The sequence below is a fragment of the Seriola dumerili genome, unplaced genomic scaffold (genome assembly GCF_002260705.1).
Source record: "Seriola dumerili isolate Sdu_G_001 unplaced genomic scaffold, Sdu_1.0 BDQW01000036.1, whole genome shotgun sequence".
NCBI lineage: Eukaryota > Metazoa > Chordata > Actinopteri > Carangiformes > Carangidae > Seriola > Seriola dumerili.
Genome location: NW_019174291.1, coordinates 4,230,194 through 4,245,122, shown reverse-complemented (window position 1 = coordinate 4,245,122; position 14,929 = coordinate 4,230,194). Strand labels below are relative to the sequence as shown.

The 14,929-nt window shown below is 42.9% G+C and overlaps 1 protein-coding gene across 3 annotated transcripts in view; it reads left to right on the top strand.

The window, feature by feature from the left end:
* lrch3 (leucine rich repeats and calponin homology domain containing 3) overlaps positions 1 to 14,929 on the top strand; it is a 29,382-nt gene that overhangs the window by 9,650 nt on the left and 4,803 nt on the right. Inside the window, exons 4-20 of one of the 3 annotated variants that reach the window (XM_022738444.1) lie at positions 643 to 748; positions 853 to 989; positions 1,082 to 1,191; positions 1,502 to 1,595; positions 1,700 to 1,805; positions 3,722 to 3,876; positions 4,153 to 4,208; positions 4,338 to 4,383; positions 4,500 to 4,628; positions 5,225 to 5,269; positions 6,355 to 6,408; positions 10,571 to 10,601; positions 10,677 to 10,790; positions 10,914 to 11,008; positions 11,764 to 11,901; positions 12,075 to 12,152; positions 12,918 to 13,426. In XM_022738444.1, coding sequence (XP_022594165.1) covers positions 643 to 748; positions 853 to 989; positions 1,082 to 1,191; positions 1,502 to 1,595; positions 1,700 to 1,805; positions 3,722 to 3,876; positions 4,153 to 4,208; positions 4,338 to 4,383; positions 4,500 to 4,628; positions 5,225 to 5,269; positions 6,355 to 6,408; positions 10,571 to 10,601; positions 10,677 to 10,790; positions 10,914 to 11,008; positions 11,764 to 11,901; positions 12,075 to 12,152; positions 12,918 to 13,115 — 1,692 coding nt within the window. In that variant the 3' untranslated portion in view covers positions 13,116 to 13,426. Of the gene's footprint in view, positions 1 to 642; positions 749 to 852; positions 990 to 1,081; positions 1,192 to 1,501; positions 1,596 to 1,699; positions 1,806 to 3,721; positions 3,877 to 4,152; positions 4,209 to 4,337; positions 4,384 to 4,499; positions 4,629 to 5,224; positions 5,270 to 6,354; positions 6,409 to 10,570; positions 10,602 to 10,676; positions 10,791 to 10,913; positions 11,009 to 11,763; positions 11,902 to 12,074; positions 12,153 to 12,917; positions 13,427 to 14,929 lie in introns of those variants that run through there. The other 2 variants (XM_022738445.1, XM_022738446.1) reach the window with 2 other exon arrangements.

The window sequence follows — 14,929 nt, the reverse complement described above, 5'->3', positions numbered from 1 at the left end:
TTATAAATATATATATATATGTGTATATATATATATATATATATGTATGTATGTGTTGTCCTTTGGTCTCTAATAATGATGAGACACCTCACCCCTTAAGGAGGTCCTGACCCTCAGGTTGGTACCCAGTGGGAGACAGACACAGGGTTTTATCTCCTGTGAGAGACGCATAGTATCAGCTCATCAGCCTCTACACAGATACATACACCATGATAGAGGATCAGCCACTCTGTCAGGACCACAGCTGTGATCATCAGGTATTGATTGGTGATCAGGATTATCATACAACAGACAGCTGTTTCTGTTGTTTACTTTGTCCTCACTGATGTAAATGGATGTCAATGGATTTATAAAACATCAGAGCTTTACATCTCAGTATCAACACGAACATCTCTTAATAGATCAATGACCTGACAGATGTCAATAAGTCAGAGATCACATTGATGATAAATCATATAAAGATCAAAGATCACCATAAATTAGTTCTATAATAATTCATTTACAACACAGTGACTTTAACTGTAACAGTCACATCTGTTGGGTTACAAATGTCTGTCATCTCACTGTATCATCATGTTTGCTAATCCTTACGATCAGTTATTTGTTATCAGTGTTTGAAGGCTGTGTGGATCCCTTCTGCAGGATGTCAGCTGTAATGAGATCCAGACTTTACCATCTCAGGTGGGTCAGCTGGAGGCTCTACGAGACCTGAATATCAGGAGGAACCACCTGGTCAGACTGCCCCCAGGTAAACACACAGTACCACACACACAAAGGAAACCACCTTAAACTTGTTGAGGTGGACTGTCAGTGGACTCGGAGTGAAGTTAATGCGTCTGTGTTGGTGTTCAGAGCTGGCAGAGCTCCCTCTGGTGCGTCTGGATTTCTCCTGTAACAAGGTGACCTCCATCCCCGTCTGTTATCGACGACTCGCACAGCTACAGACCATCGTCCTCGACAACAATCCTCTGCAGACCCCACCTGCCCAGGTACACCAGCAGTGATGTCATTGCCCTGCTGTCTGTTTGGATTCAGCTGAAGACTCTGTCACTCAGTGTTCTCTCTCTGTGTCGCTGAATAGATCTGTATTAAAGGGAAGGTCCACATATTTAAATACCTGAACCTGGAGGCCAGTAAGACGACCCCTGACCTCCCAGACTATGACAGACGACCTCTGACCTTCAGCTCCTGGTCTGAACTCATCACACTCATTCACTCTCACACACACACACACACACACACACACACACACACACACACATACATACACACACACACACACACACACACACGTCACATTAGTATTCATCTGTCGTCATCAGTAACTGGTGAAGTCAGAAGTTGATTCATTGATCAGTCACATGACAGAAAATCAACAACAGTTTCGATTATCAGTTAATTACAGGACAATAATTATTTTCTATTTTTTATTGTGAATACCTGACAGGAAGTGATGACGGTGTCTTAGCTTAATGTAAATAACTCACTCTGTGTGTGTCAGTGTTGATGAGCTGTACCCTGGTCGTCCATATGGAGCACTGGATTCAGGCTTCAACAGCGTTGACAGCGGAGACAAGAGGTGGTCAGGGAACGAGGTCAGACACTCACACACACACATCCTGATCAAAGACATCAAGGACACCAGTCCTTTCTCTTCTTCCCGTGTGTACTAACCCTCACTTCCTGTCTGTATGCTCAGCCCACCGAGGAGCTGTCGGAGCTGCCACAGAGAGTGGCTGAGATCAGCAGAGACCAGAGACTGAGACCAGCAGGGGGAGGAGGACCACTACTGGCTAACGGAACACGTGAGTCTGTGTTTCTGTTCTCAGATCAGTTTGAACTGGGGATGGGTACCGAAACCTGGTATTGAATGGGCTAAATTTTTAAAGACAGATAAGTTCCGATGTTATGCGGTTCTGCTCTCATCAGATTGTGATACAGCGCCACTACATTGCCATAGTGGCGTATTGCAGCAATTGCAGCAATTTGACAGAGGCAGCCACCTCAAATTCTCTACGCAGGAAAAACCCTGCCATCAGCTGACTGAGGGGACTGTTTTCAGGGTTCAGCTCTTGGGTCTTCAGTGCTTTGAATGCCAGTGTGTCTTTTTTCCGACTTAAAGAGTCCAAAATGTTGTTGCCGGTTACTGTTTAGCAGTAAAGGGAAACGTCCCAGTTCTGCTCGGCAGCTACTGTTTGGCGTTTTCCTTTGAACACCTAGAGTTCTTCTGCAGAATTCAGTGTGGAGGGCTTCTATTAGGGGGTAAAATTACATAATCAAATATTTTTGTCCAGATTCTAATTTACACCATTGCGTCAGGTGTGGTTTGTATGCTGCAGCCTGGAGCTCACACACAAAGTTAACTAAATTATACCAACATGGGTCAATGATGAAAAGTAACCATCGGCTGATCGTTCTGGGTGTGTTCTTAATTTCATATATATTATATTCATATGCATAATAACTGTTGTTCAGAAATTCAGTTTCAGGTCACTGAAGGAGGGGGGGTTTGTTTCTGTTAATCAGTTACATATGAGAAAATAAGCAATGTTAATTCTGTTCTTAATTAGTTTTTTTTTTTCTCTTATAAAATAACAAAGTCTCGATAAGAGTGTCGTTAAAGTACCAGATCGATAAGTGGTATCGATAAAAGTAGTAGTACCGTTAAAATCTTAACGATACCCATCCATAGTTTGACCTGACTCTCTGTGCAGTGGTAGTGTTATCATCCACAATCATCCAGTTAGAGAAACAGAGGGTGCAAAACTTCATTGAGAATCCTCCTGTTTTTAAGTTCTCTTCAGTATCACAGTAATCCAGTGATAGTTGTCTGAACATCATGATCCACTGCAGACAGGAGCTGATCACAGCTGATTCAGCTGCTGGCAATCAGAGTGTTTGACTACAGGGAAACAGATACAGGCTCAAGTTGTAGCTCATAGCAACACATGGCTTAAAATTTAGCGCAGGATTATACCCAAACAGAAGTAAAGAAAAGATCCATTAATATTAATGTCTTTCTTCTCAGTGACACTCTGTTGTTCAGACTCTTGTAATAGTAGTAATAGTTACGCTCTAATATTTACTGTGACGAAAACAAGCCGACTTTCTGACTAAAGATCAAACAATTTCAAACAGTGTAAACATTTTTAATAAAAACCTCTCCAACATTTAAAATACTGACATAGAGCTGAGGTTCAGAACAGAGTCCTGGACTGAAGCAGGATCTTAGGTCAATGAGGTAACTTCAGGTTTAACTCTGGTAAGGGTAAATCACCATGGTAACTGATGCTGAACTCCTAACCTGCTCTGGAGCAGGTTTCTCTCCTAGTTTGTTCACATTTCACTTTATAATGTCACTATAACTGAATTCACCTGCACAGATCTGTTCCTTCTCTTATCATATTAATACTTTATTCATGGTTCTAATCAACTCTTCCTCTGTCACATGAACGAGCTCATACCTGGACAGGTAAACAGAGGTACCTGAACCAGGTGATAAGCAGCTTCACACTGCAGGGTAACAGGACAAGGTCAGGTTCAGTTCAACCAGATAACAGGAAGTTATCCTGGGTATGTTGAACCTTCTCTGTGGTTCAGGACTCAGAGCTGCTCAGGAGTTGTATTTATACCCCCAAATGTCTGTTTGACTGAAACCTGATCAGTTCACTGATCGATTTGATTAATGATCTTCTCTGCTCTCTTTCTCTGTGTTCATCAGATGTAGAGCTGGAGCAGATAGACTTCATAGACAGCTGTGTGGGGGAGGAGGAGGAGGAGGGGGGGGGGAGTCGAGGAGGTGGAGGAGGAGGAGGGGACAGCGCCAGCCTGAGCTCTCAGTTCATGGCCTACATCGAGAGACGCATCACCAGAGAGGTAGGAGCTCCGCCCACCAGGAATCACACCTGCACCTGTCTGACCAAAGACATGAAGTATACACGTGTCACCTGACACACGAATGACGTGTCCTGATCTGAGGTCATCTCAGCTCCTGGACCTGACTATGAATCAAAAGAGCAGGTGGATCTTACACATGTTCAGAGCGATCACCTGGTCCTGGTACTGGTTCCAGTCCCACCTGTACTGGCAAGAGCTAGAAACTGATCTCACTTTATTTTGTAAAACCCTGAGTGACTTCCTGTCTGTTTTCAGGGTTCTCCAGTCAAAACCAACTCACCGAGGACAGAGGACACAAGGAGACACATCCGGTACACACACACACACACACACACACACACACACACACATTAATCTCACTTCAGTTTTATTCATATTTATCTGAATTCATTTCTGAGCTGTTCTCTAACTTCCTGTCTGTCTACCTGTTTGTCTCTCAGGAGTGTGGTCGATGGTGTCACAGCACCCTCTACCTCCCAAAACCAGGTAACAACTCCTCTTCCTGCTGGCTGACATAAAACCTCAGTCAAACAAACTAATTCTGCTGCTGATACTCCCCCTCTGTCTCCTCCTCTGTCCTCTCCCTCTGTCTCCCCCCTCAGAGAGGAGGTGTCGGTCCAGGAGGGGTGGAGAGGGTGAGGAGGGAAGCTCAGCTCGCTGCTCTGAGGTACGACGAGGAGAGACAGAAGACCCGTTCTCTGCAGAGAGACAACGTCACCAGTTACACCAAGGTACCACCGGTTTCACCCGTCACACACCAGTACACTGTTGGCTGGGACTGTCAAAATAAAAGACAGTTCAGGTTTGGCTGCTTGTGTTTGGATTTAAATTTCCTTGGTCCCATAAAAATAAGATGTAGTAAAATAGTTTTGTGTTGTTCACAATGAGACTGACGTCTGATCAGAAAACTATTGATCTTCGCTGAAACTGTCATATCCACACATCAAATGACACCCAGTTAAATGAAACGCTACACTTCCTGTTTTTCTGTTCACTTTTCTGTTTCACAATAAAAGTCCTCCATGGAAGGGATAATATAGGAGTGTTTGGGACAGAAGTAACTCATAATTATCATAGTGATTTTAATCAATAGAATATGTATAATCAGACATGAGTGAGTCATTTCTCTTCACTCATCAGTTACTGTTTATTATTGATAATGAAAATAATAAAATGAATCTGACCTGTCATCACTCACAAGAAAAGCTCCACATTAACAATCAGATGTGAACCTGGTTCAGTACACTTCATGTGACACTCCCTGTTGTCAGGAGTGAAGAGGAGAGTCGTTCAAACATGACCTGACACTGACTCTGTTGCTTTTCAGCATAAAGCAGCTCAGAGTCCAACAAAGTCCAGTCCAGACAGTGAGGTGAGTCTGTTTTCCTGTGTGTGTATGTGTGTGTTGTTGCATTTTAAAAATATTTTCTCTTCTACACATCTCACATACCCCCCTCCTCCACTGTGCAACAAGAACATGATCAGATCTGATCCATCTGCTCAAACCAGTTCAACCAGTGACTGTAGATAAAGACGTCTCCTCTTGCTGTCTCCGTACAACATGAAGTCAAACTATCTTGAGCTGATGACATCATTTGCAGTCTGTTTAGTAGTGATCAGGGGGTGGACCCAATCATGAAATTAATCACAGCTGTCAATCATGGTGTTTCGCTCCTGTTTTATAGCATCATATAGCTAATTAAAACCAGACGTATCCTTAAAACACTTGAACATCAGTGTGATGAAAACAAGCTGAACTGACAGAAACATCTCTGAGAATGTTTATTTTCATGTTCTTTGATTAGTGGTTTTGGTCCATCCTCTAACTTGGAGGGGGCAGGGTTTATAGCCACCAGGGGGCGATACAGATATTTTGGCTTCACTTTGTGGATTTGTGATGTCATCCACCTTCATACAGTCTCTGGGTTGAACAGCTGTTTAGTTCCTCCTGCAACAAGGATGCTGGACTTCTCCCAGAATTCACCTCTCCACAGTCTGGACGGTGTTAAATTCAGATCTCCACCTGCTCACGAACACTGCTCAGAGTCTGTGATGTGTCTGACTCTGATCACATGACGTGATTCCAGCTCTGCACTCACTCACAGTGTTGGTTAGTCCTGATCCAGGACTGTGTACTGAGATTCTGGATCAGCCCCTCCCATACTGCAGCTGATGATATACAACAAGTAATGTTGATCAGAATCATCAAAGTTTAACCTCTGACCTTTGGTTGTTTCTCTCATTTTAAATTCAGTTCCATGGTTTCAGTTTTAGCTCCTCCTCCCTCTGTTTAGGCCATGCCCCTTCATCACAGCACCTGTTCATCTGCACATCACATCTGTCTGTGTTTGTTAATGTGTGTCTTTGATGTGTGTATTTGTGTGTATTTGTGTGTATTTGTGTGTGTGTGTGTGTGTGTGTGTGTGCGTGCGTGTTGTCGTGTGTGTGTTCGTTCAGACTGTCTACCCCTCCAGACGCTCCACCCACACTGATGACTCCGCCCTCTTCATGGTAAGAGTTTGGCCCTGCCCCCATAAATATACTAACTGACCTCCAAAGTAAAAGCTTCTTTATCAGTCCAGAACCAGCTGATCTGAATCATTCAGATTTATGTTTCATCACCACAGATGTCAACAAGTACTTTACTCTCCATTTCCTGTGGCTCTTACAATAAATGCCACTTTTTATAGTGTAACTCTTTCCCTGTTATATTCAAAATAATACATTTAACTGGAGAACTCTCCACCTCTGACCCCTGACCCCAGATGGACCGAACGACTTCACTGATTTCCAATACTTATTTTATGGTCTAAGACAGTGATTCTCAACTTGGGGGTACTACTACAGTTGTTTGGGGGTATGTGGAGATGTGAATAAAAATATATATGGTCATGTTGAGTCACCTGAACATTATGTTTTAAGAGCACATGAAAACTAGTTAGCAAGAGAAGTAGAAACAGTGCAGCTTGTCTAAAAGTAACAGGTTAATGGTTGAACAGCTGTTAAAATCAACAGTACAGAGTGGGTGTAACCTAAAATGTCATGTCAATGTCCTGACCTTTTAGTTTAACTGAGTTCAGACCATGTTGTGTAAAGCCAAGCCCAGCTGTTGATCATCAGACTCTCTTCAGTCTGTTTTTTCCTCTCATCTCTGCTTGAATATGACTCAGAGATTTGAAGGTTTAAATTTTTCTCTGATTGATCACTGAGCATAGCAATGATCAATCAATCAATATCAACTGGATCTGATCCTTCAGTTTGTAGAGTTTACGTGGTGACCTCTGGCCTCTTGTTCAGCTGTTTCATGGTATCTAAGCTCCCATCAGCCAACGAAGCAGCAACACTGTCAGCCACAACACACACTTGAACACACACACACACACACACACACACATGAACATACACAGGAGGAGGAGTGTTAGTAAAGTAACAGTATCTTGATAGAATAAATAAGTTCGTAGGTCAGGTCATGTTTTAAAAGCAGACACACTGAAACCTATTGAAAAGACCAGCAGCAAGTCTGGATTCATCAGTGACCCTGTGGACTAAGGCTCAGTGTTGATGTTACACACACATCTGAATGATTCTGGGTCTTCTGCTCTCATTTAATCAGTGACATCACAAGTTCCTCTAAATTTGACTCCACCTGGTTCATTTACGTTGAAGACTCAGCATGAACACACCTGTCCTCCTGTCAGTCCTTGATCACCCTTCATTCCCTGTCCTCTTGTCATCATAGTCCTGCCTGCCGCCACCCCCCCCACCCTCACTCAGTGCTGTTTAAACTAGAGTGTTCATTCACCTGTTGTAATGTTTTCCTCATTCATTGAATCCAAGTTGTGTTAAACACCTACGTTTACCTACTAATAAGTAGATTTTAGTGAAGTTCTGCATTAGGTTCCACATCAGTGAAGGGTATTATCTCAGAAAGCTCAGGACAGTGAAATACAGCTGTAACATGTTACAGGAAAGATGTTACAGTGAGATGTTACAGGTGATTACTGCTGAGATGTTACAGGTGAGATGTTACAGGTGATTACAGGTGAGATGTTAGCAGACATGTTACAGGTGTACTGTGACACTGTATTTGACGTCTCTGCATTTACTGAAAACTGTGATATGAAGTGTTGAGAGGTCATGGTTCAGATGGTTTAGGACTACAAACCTGAACCTGTCTGTCTCTTTGTGTGTCTCTTTGTGTGTCTGTCTGTCTCTCTGTCTGTCTGTGTGTTTAATGTGAAGGAAATGTATGAACAGTATCACTGACAGACAGTGTGTGCATGAAAGTGTGTTCATTGAACACTTTCATATTTTTTGTGAACGCCGAACTGAACGAATCAGTTTAAAAATGATGAATGTGAACAGCTCTCGCTAGAGTGAACGCCGCTCACGTTTTACGACAGTTTTACGGCACGCTGCATGACCCCTCCATAGACACGGCCCAGCATGGCTGGGGCTAGCGATATAGACAGTACAGTACAGATGCATCTACTACTGCTGAAGCCAGTTTTATGAACAGACAAGTGAAGACTCAGACGGATTATATTTATATATGGATTCTAAATGTATCTCATGTCTGTGATTCTTCAGTGGTGTACAATAATTGATTTAGTTTGGGAGATGCAATGATTTGGGGCTGGTGATGGATGGGTAGAAGGGGGTTATATTGAAAGAGAAAAACGGTTTATTTATTTAAAAAAAAAACAACAACAAATGAACGTGAACTAGTTAATTTTCATCTGTATGAACTGAACTTTGAACTAGTTCTTTTTAAGTGTGAACTGGCACAACACTGCTGACAGATGAGTTTTTGCTGTAGATGTTGAACCTGTTTAAGTGTAGTTGTAGATCAGATTTGATCCTGTGTGTTGTAACTGAACTAAACAGAAGTGGAAACAACAGAATCAGACCGACTCTGTTAAAACATGTTTATAATGAAACTCACTTTTTTTTATTTTAAAATTAACTGAATCTTCTTCTCTCTCCTTCATCTTCACTCCGTTGATTTTGTTTCTTCTGCATCATCTATGATTTTCATCTGTTGTGTTGTTGTTGTTGTTGTTGTTGTTGTGGTCCTCCTGGTCTTTACTTCCTCTTTAGTTTGTTTTTCCTCTTCCTCTCTCCCTCCATCCTGACTCTATATGTCTGTCTGACCATCTCAGTGTGTTCTGGTGTTTGAGATTGACTTTAACACAAACACTATCAAGAGACGACCTGGTTCCCACAAACAGGTGACCTCTGACCCCAACTGTCTGTGTGTGTCTGCTGCATCACTATCGTCTTGTGGTTAACACACTGATCTGATGTCAGTTCTAACTGTGTGAACCTCAGAGTATGAACTGATGATTCTCATGTAAGAAACTGTGAAAGACTGCAAGAGTCACTGATGTACAAACTGTTTAATGAGGATCACTCAACAGATCTGTTAAAAGAGCTTCAGATTGAACTCAACTATTTTAAGTTCAGTCAAAATCTAACAGCTGACAGCTGTGATATACACAGCTTACAGATTATTATATATTTTCTGTTTTTAATTTAGCAGCTGTGACAGTTAGCAGTTGTGCTTTATGCTAAGGTGTATTTTAAGTACAGAGAGGTGTCTACCTATAGATTTAAAGGTCCATATAGTATAAAGGAAGATGTCCATGTGTTGTTTGATTATAAAGCAGGTCTAGGTTCTATGTTAATACTGTGAAAGTATCAAAGCCTCAGTCCACAGAGAAATGCACACAGCCTGTATTCAGACACTGAGCCTTAAAACCAGCTGTCAGGACTTCTGGAATTTTGTGATGTCACAACAAAGAGATGTAAAATTACACTGAAATGGTTTTTGATTCTTAAAACCACAAATATATCTCTTCATGGATCAACACTTCAAATAAAACACAGGAGAAGAGGAAAATATGGACCTTAAATATTTCAGACGCCTGACCTCAGTTTATCAGCTCACACAGTTCATCACATTTTTATTGGCTTACCTGTACCTGCACAAAAGTGTCTTTAGATTAAGATTAAAGCAACAGATGCTGATAAAACCAGACAAAAAGACTTCGTAAAGAAAACCAAAAGTATTTAATGTGGTTTTCTGGGTTTCTCTATATAAATATATTTCTCCACCATATAAACTTATTCAGGGCTTAGTGAAGTTTAAATGAGCTCTGACTGGAGCATTAGATCTGTTTCAGACCAAACAGATCCTCAGACCTGAACCCTCTGAGTTCTGGTTTTCATTTGTGTTGAAGTTTAAACCTTCATCTTTTTATTTCTGCCACTTTCCTCCTCCTCTCCCTGTTGTGTGTCTGTCAGTCTGTTACTGGAGTGTCTATAGACGGCTGTCGCTCTCATGCTTCTGATATCACCTCCTGTCTGCTGCAGGTACTGCAACCTGCATGCTGCTTCTGCTCTGTCCATTTCAGTGTGTACTGGTCAAACGGGGACTGTTTCATTTCAGTTTGGTTTGAAGAATCAGTCTGGAGTTATTTCTCTGCTCCTCTTTGATAGTTTGACTGAAAACAGAGTATCTTTTAAATCTAACAGATAAACTTCACATTGAATTGTCATAACTGAAGGTGTGAATAGTCCAACACTCTCAACTCAATGTGTCTGATTTCATCCAGCTGAGGTCTGCCAGGCGTGTTCAGGTGTGTAACTGTCCTGTGTTCTGTCTCTGCAGGGAGAGGACAGAGCAGCTCTGTCTCCTACAGGTAATAAAGCAGATATATGAGCCTCATATTTAGATCCTGTTGTTTTACTTTGACTGATTGTGTTTTTTCTTCCAGCCAATCAGTCGCCTTCTTACCCCAGCTCAGGGGGTGGGTCCTCCTGTCGGACGGCCAGTCTGAGACCAGAAAGCTTCCTGTTTCGCCTTGGCCAGAAAGAAGAGAAGAGGAAAGGTCAGCAGTTCTCTTCCCTGCCATTGAGCAAGGCAGCAGATATGTTTTCTCGGTCAGTCAGTTACAGTCTTTACCTGCTGGGTCAGTAGAGTCTGACTCTGCTGTTCTATCTCTGTCCTCCAGGTGACGCTACTGCCGCTCCTCAGAACCAGGAGGAGGCTTGTGCTGCTCCTCCCCTGGTTGGAGAAGATGCTGAGCTGGTGGAGCAGCTCAGGAAGGTGAGGGTGGACTCAATGATGTAGAAGCACCATCATTGTCTCTGGCAGGTTGAACTTCTTCAGCTCCCACAGGAAACACATCCTCTGCTGGGCTCCTCCTCGAGTCTATAGTCAGCTCTGCTGTTTTTAGAGTGTTCAGCTCCAAGTTGTTCTGCACCAGGTCAGCAGACGGCCCACCTCATCCCCGTCAGAGATGAGTCCAGTTAGGGTGCTGTCAGCTGTGAACCTCAGGAGCTAGATGGAGGTGCAGGTGTTGGTGTACAGGGAGAAGACTAGAGGAGGAAGGACGCAGCTTTGGGGCGCTCCAGTGCTGATGGTCCAAATCGCATGTTTCCCCAGCTTCACGTCCTGCCTCCTGTTAGACAAGAAGTCAGTGATCCACCTACAGGTGCAGTCAGGCACGCTCAGCTGGGGACCTTTTGCTGCAGCAGGGCTGGGAGGATAGTGTGAAGTGGGGGTGTAGGTCTGTAGTTTGTGCTCTGTCTGAGTCTCTTCCTGACAAAAGCAGAGTCGTTGGCTGAGAACTGAGAACTCACCACCCCCCTAAACCTGTACTTGGACAGTCCCTGTCCCCACAGCTGCTGGAGCTGTGGACCAGGACTCATCCTTGTTCTGACTCAGCCTGCTGAACGGATCATGTATCTGTATTTTTACTTGAAAGTTGACTTGAAGAGAAAGAAGAATTACAATAGTTGCTGCTGCTACATACAACATATAACCTCTGATAACAAGTTCACGTATGCCTGTCACTCCAGAACATTGAAGCTCGGCTCAAAGTGTCGTTGCCGAGCGACCTGGGAGCAGCTCTGACAGATGGGGTGGTGCTGTGTCACCTGGCCAATCACGTGAGACCACGGTCCGTCCCCAGCATCCACGTCCCCTCTCCTGCTGTGGTGAGGACAGATCTGATTATACAGATTATTATCACTCTGCTGCTGTTAGTTATTATAATAATGATAATAATAATAATCAAAATAATGAAGATGTTAACAATAATAATAATGATAATAGTAATAATGCTGAAGACAAGATGAACATACTGACTGATCCTCCCTCTGCCCTGCAGCCTAAACTCACCATGGCCAAATGTCGACGAAATGTAGAGAACTTCCTGGAGGCGTGTCGCAGGATTGGAGTCCCACAGGTAACACAGGTGTATGAACTAACAGAAATGAATGAATGAGGCTGAATCCACATGTCCGCCCTCTGGACTTCATTCATATGTACCATGACGTGTTCACCACCATTGGAGGTAATGGAACTTCTTCCTCCTGTAACCCATCCTGAAATATTTTTAAAAATCTGATGTTGGTCTGGTGCTGTACATCAGATACATAGATATAGGGAATAAGTATAGAAGGGCATCATCAGGTATGTAATTACTACTTAGCTCCTGCAGTGTGAAGTCTGGACATTTGGATTCAGTCTGAATGAATGAATGAATGAATGAATGGTATTGACACTAGTGGACTTTCTTGTGTAACCACTTATTGGAAGAAAAAACAAGGATTAGACAGTGATGTCACCATTTGATCAAATAGATTAAAGCAGATACAGTTTTTTGTCTCAGTCTTTTATTTTTGAGTATTTTATGGCCAATCAGATAGAAACAGTAGTGAAAGATGAAGAGATATGAAGTAGAGAGAGATGGGGGACAACAAAGCCTCTCGATTCTCAGTCAGTCCAGGATCCAGTGTCTGTGAAGTGAAGTGTACTGGCTGTGACATCACTGTCATCTCCTCATCTTTCAGGAAACAAAAAGCTGTTTCTCCTCAACTAACAACTTTCTTTCTTCTCTTTCATCTTCCCACCTTTCATTAATCCTTTTTTATTCTGTCAATCTCACTCTTTTGTTTTCTCGTTTTTATTCCTCACCATGTCCATCTCACCCCACCACCAATACCCCCAGGACAGTCTTTGTTCAGTGGGGGAGGTCCTGGATGGGAAAGGAGGCGGGGTTTATGGGACAGTGGGTATGTTGCTTTCTATGGCTCCCCCCCCTACTAGCCCCTCCCCTCGGGTCCAGTTGGCCGGCTTCGCCCTCTTCTACCTGTCCGTCATGTCAGTTCTATGTGCCATCTACATACAACTGGCACCACATGTCTGAACCCAACCTGAGCACAAAATGTCCAGATACCACAAAGTTCCATATGTACAAAAATGTGTCCCAACAGATACCTGTTGTTTCACCTCTCATCCAAAAGCCTTCTTCAGTTGTTACTGATTGGTAAAAGGCATTTACTTCTTGTAGGGTCGTTCACACCTTGGGAATTCTTGAGTTGTTGAATACAGTTCAACAAACACCACATCCCTGTTCAAGCCCAGTAACACTCTGTCCAACCTGCGGACAAAACACCTAGACATAAGGAGAGCAGTGTAGTGTTTAGATGTAGGCCAAGATAAGTAGGATTCAGTGAGTCTGCAGTCTCAGTCTTTCTATCACTACACAGAGTTCATGACAATAGATGAGGGTTAGAACATGGAGCTCTGCCTTCATGCTGAGCTATCTTTACCTGTCAGTCTTAAAATCCATCTTAATCTTATTCCTGAATAAGATCGTGAGTTATTTGAACTTTTCACTTGGGCAGCAACTCGCAATCCAAGGGGAGTAATCCACTGTTGTCCAACAGACTTCCATGGCCTCACACTTGTGGAATCTCAACCCTGCTGCTTCACACTCCTCTACAAACCATCCTAGTGCTCACGGTTGGTCATGGTCTGAAGTCAGCAGAACCACATCATATGTAAAAAGCAGATGGTTTTTCGTGAATACTCCACCTACCAACACTTGACATGGTGTATTTTGTTTATTAACTACCGTAGTTCCAGACCTCTGTATCACCCTCTGAACTGCTCCTGACATTTCCAATTGGCTCACTGATTCCAGTTGGTTTGCAGTTGTGCTCATTTGATAGCTGTTTTCCTGGTTGGGCAAACACCAGAGCCAGACAGATATGGAGGTGGGGGTAAGAATAAGGGACATCATCTCCTTATGCCAAAACCACAAAGATGGCCACAATTGTTGATGAGATAGACACAGCTATGTGGACCATTACATTGCAAGGATAAGACTATAGGATAGTTTTGTCTTTCAAGGTGTTCCCTCTATCAGATTAGGTGATCATAGAGTCAAATCTTGCCATGACTTGACTGAGAAAAGAAGATCTCAGCTATTGACAGACAGGAAAGATAAGTAATTCACCAACGGGTTCAGCACCATCATGCATGTACAGAGACGAAAACTCAGGTGAAAGGTCTCTTAGTTGTGGTTTAAGTTTTTCCAGTGCAAATGCGCTAAGCAAACGCTTTGTGCGTCTTCTTCTGACATGTTGGATCAATGTTCGGGGCATGTTGCTATAATTAGGCCCTAAGGTTGGGGTCCAGTAACATTCAATCAAATCTCAGTCAAGTATCCCTTAGAATTAACTTTTAAAATCCTAATCCTTTCAGTTTCCTTTTTGAGTCTAATGATCAATAACAAATCAAATCACTTGAGCCTTTAAGTTCTAAAATCCCAGCTGTCTAAACTGAAGAGGCATGGACTCAAATCACATGGCCTGGATTCAGGTAATGAGTCTGATGGCTTCAGAAAAACAGACAGAAGACTCGCAACTCTAGGTTAACTTAAATACAATTGACTTATGACTTAATTTGGACCTAAACGACTCGCTGTCGTCCCCAAACTCAACTGGCAGGAATCTTGACTCACTCAGGACTGATGTAGAGAGACGCATGCAATGTAAGATAGAGGCCATCTTGGACAATACCAACCATCCTCTCCACAACATTCTGGCAGGACAGAGAAGCAGCTACAGCTGCAGCAAATGTCTCATCTCACTGCGCTGCAGAACAGAGAGGTTCAGAAGATCCTTTGTTCCCACTGCCATCAGGCTATACAACACCTCAGCCAAAGGAAGTGGA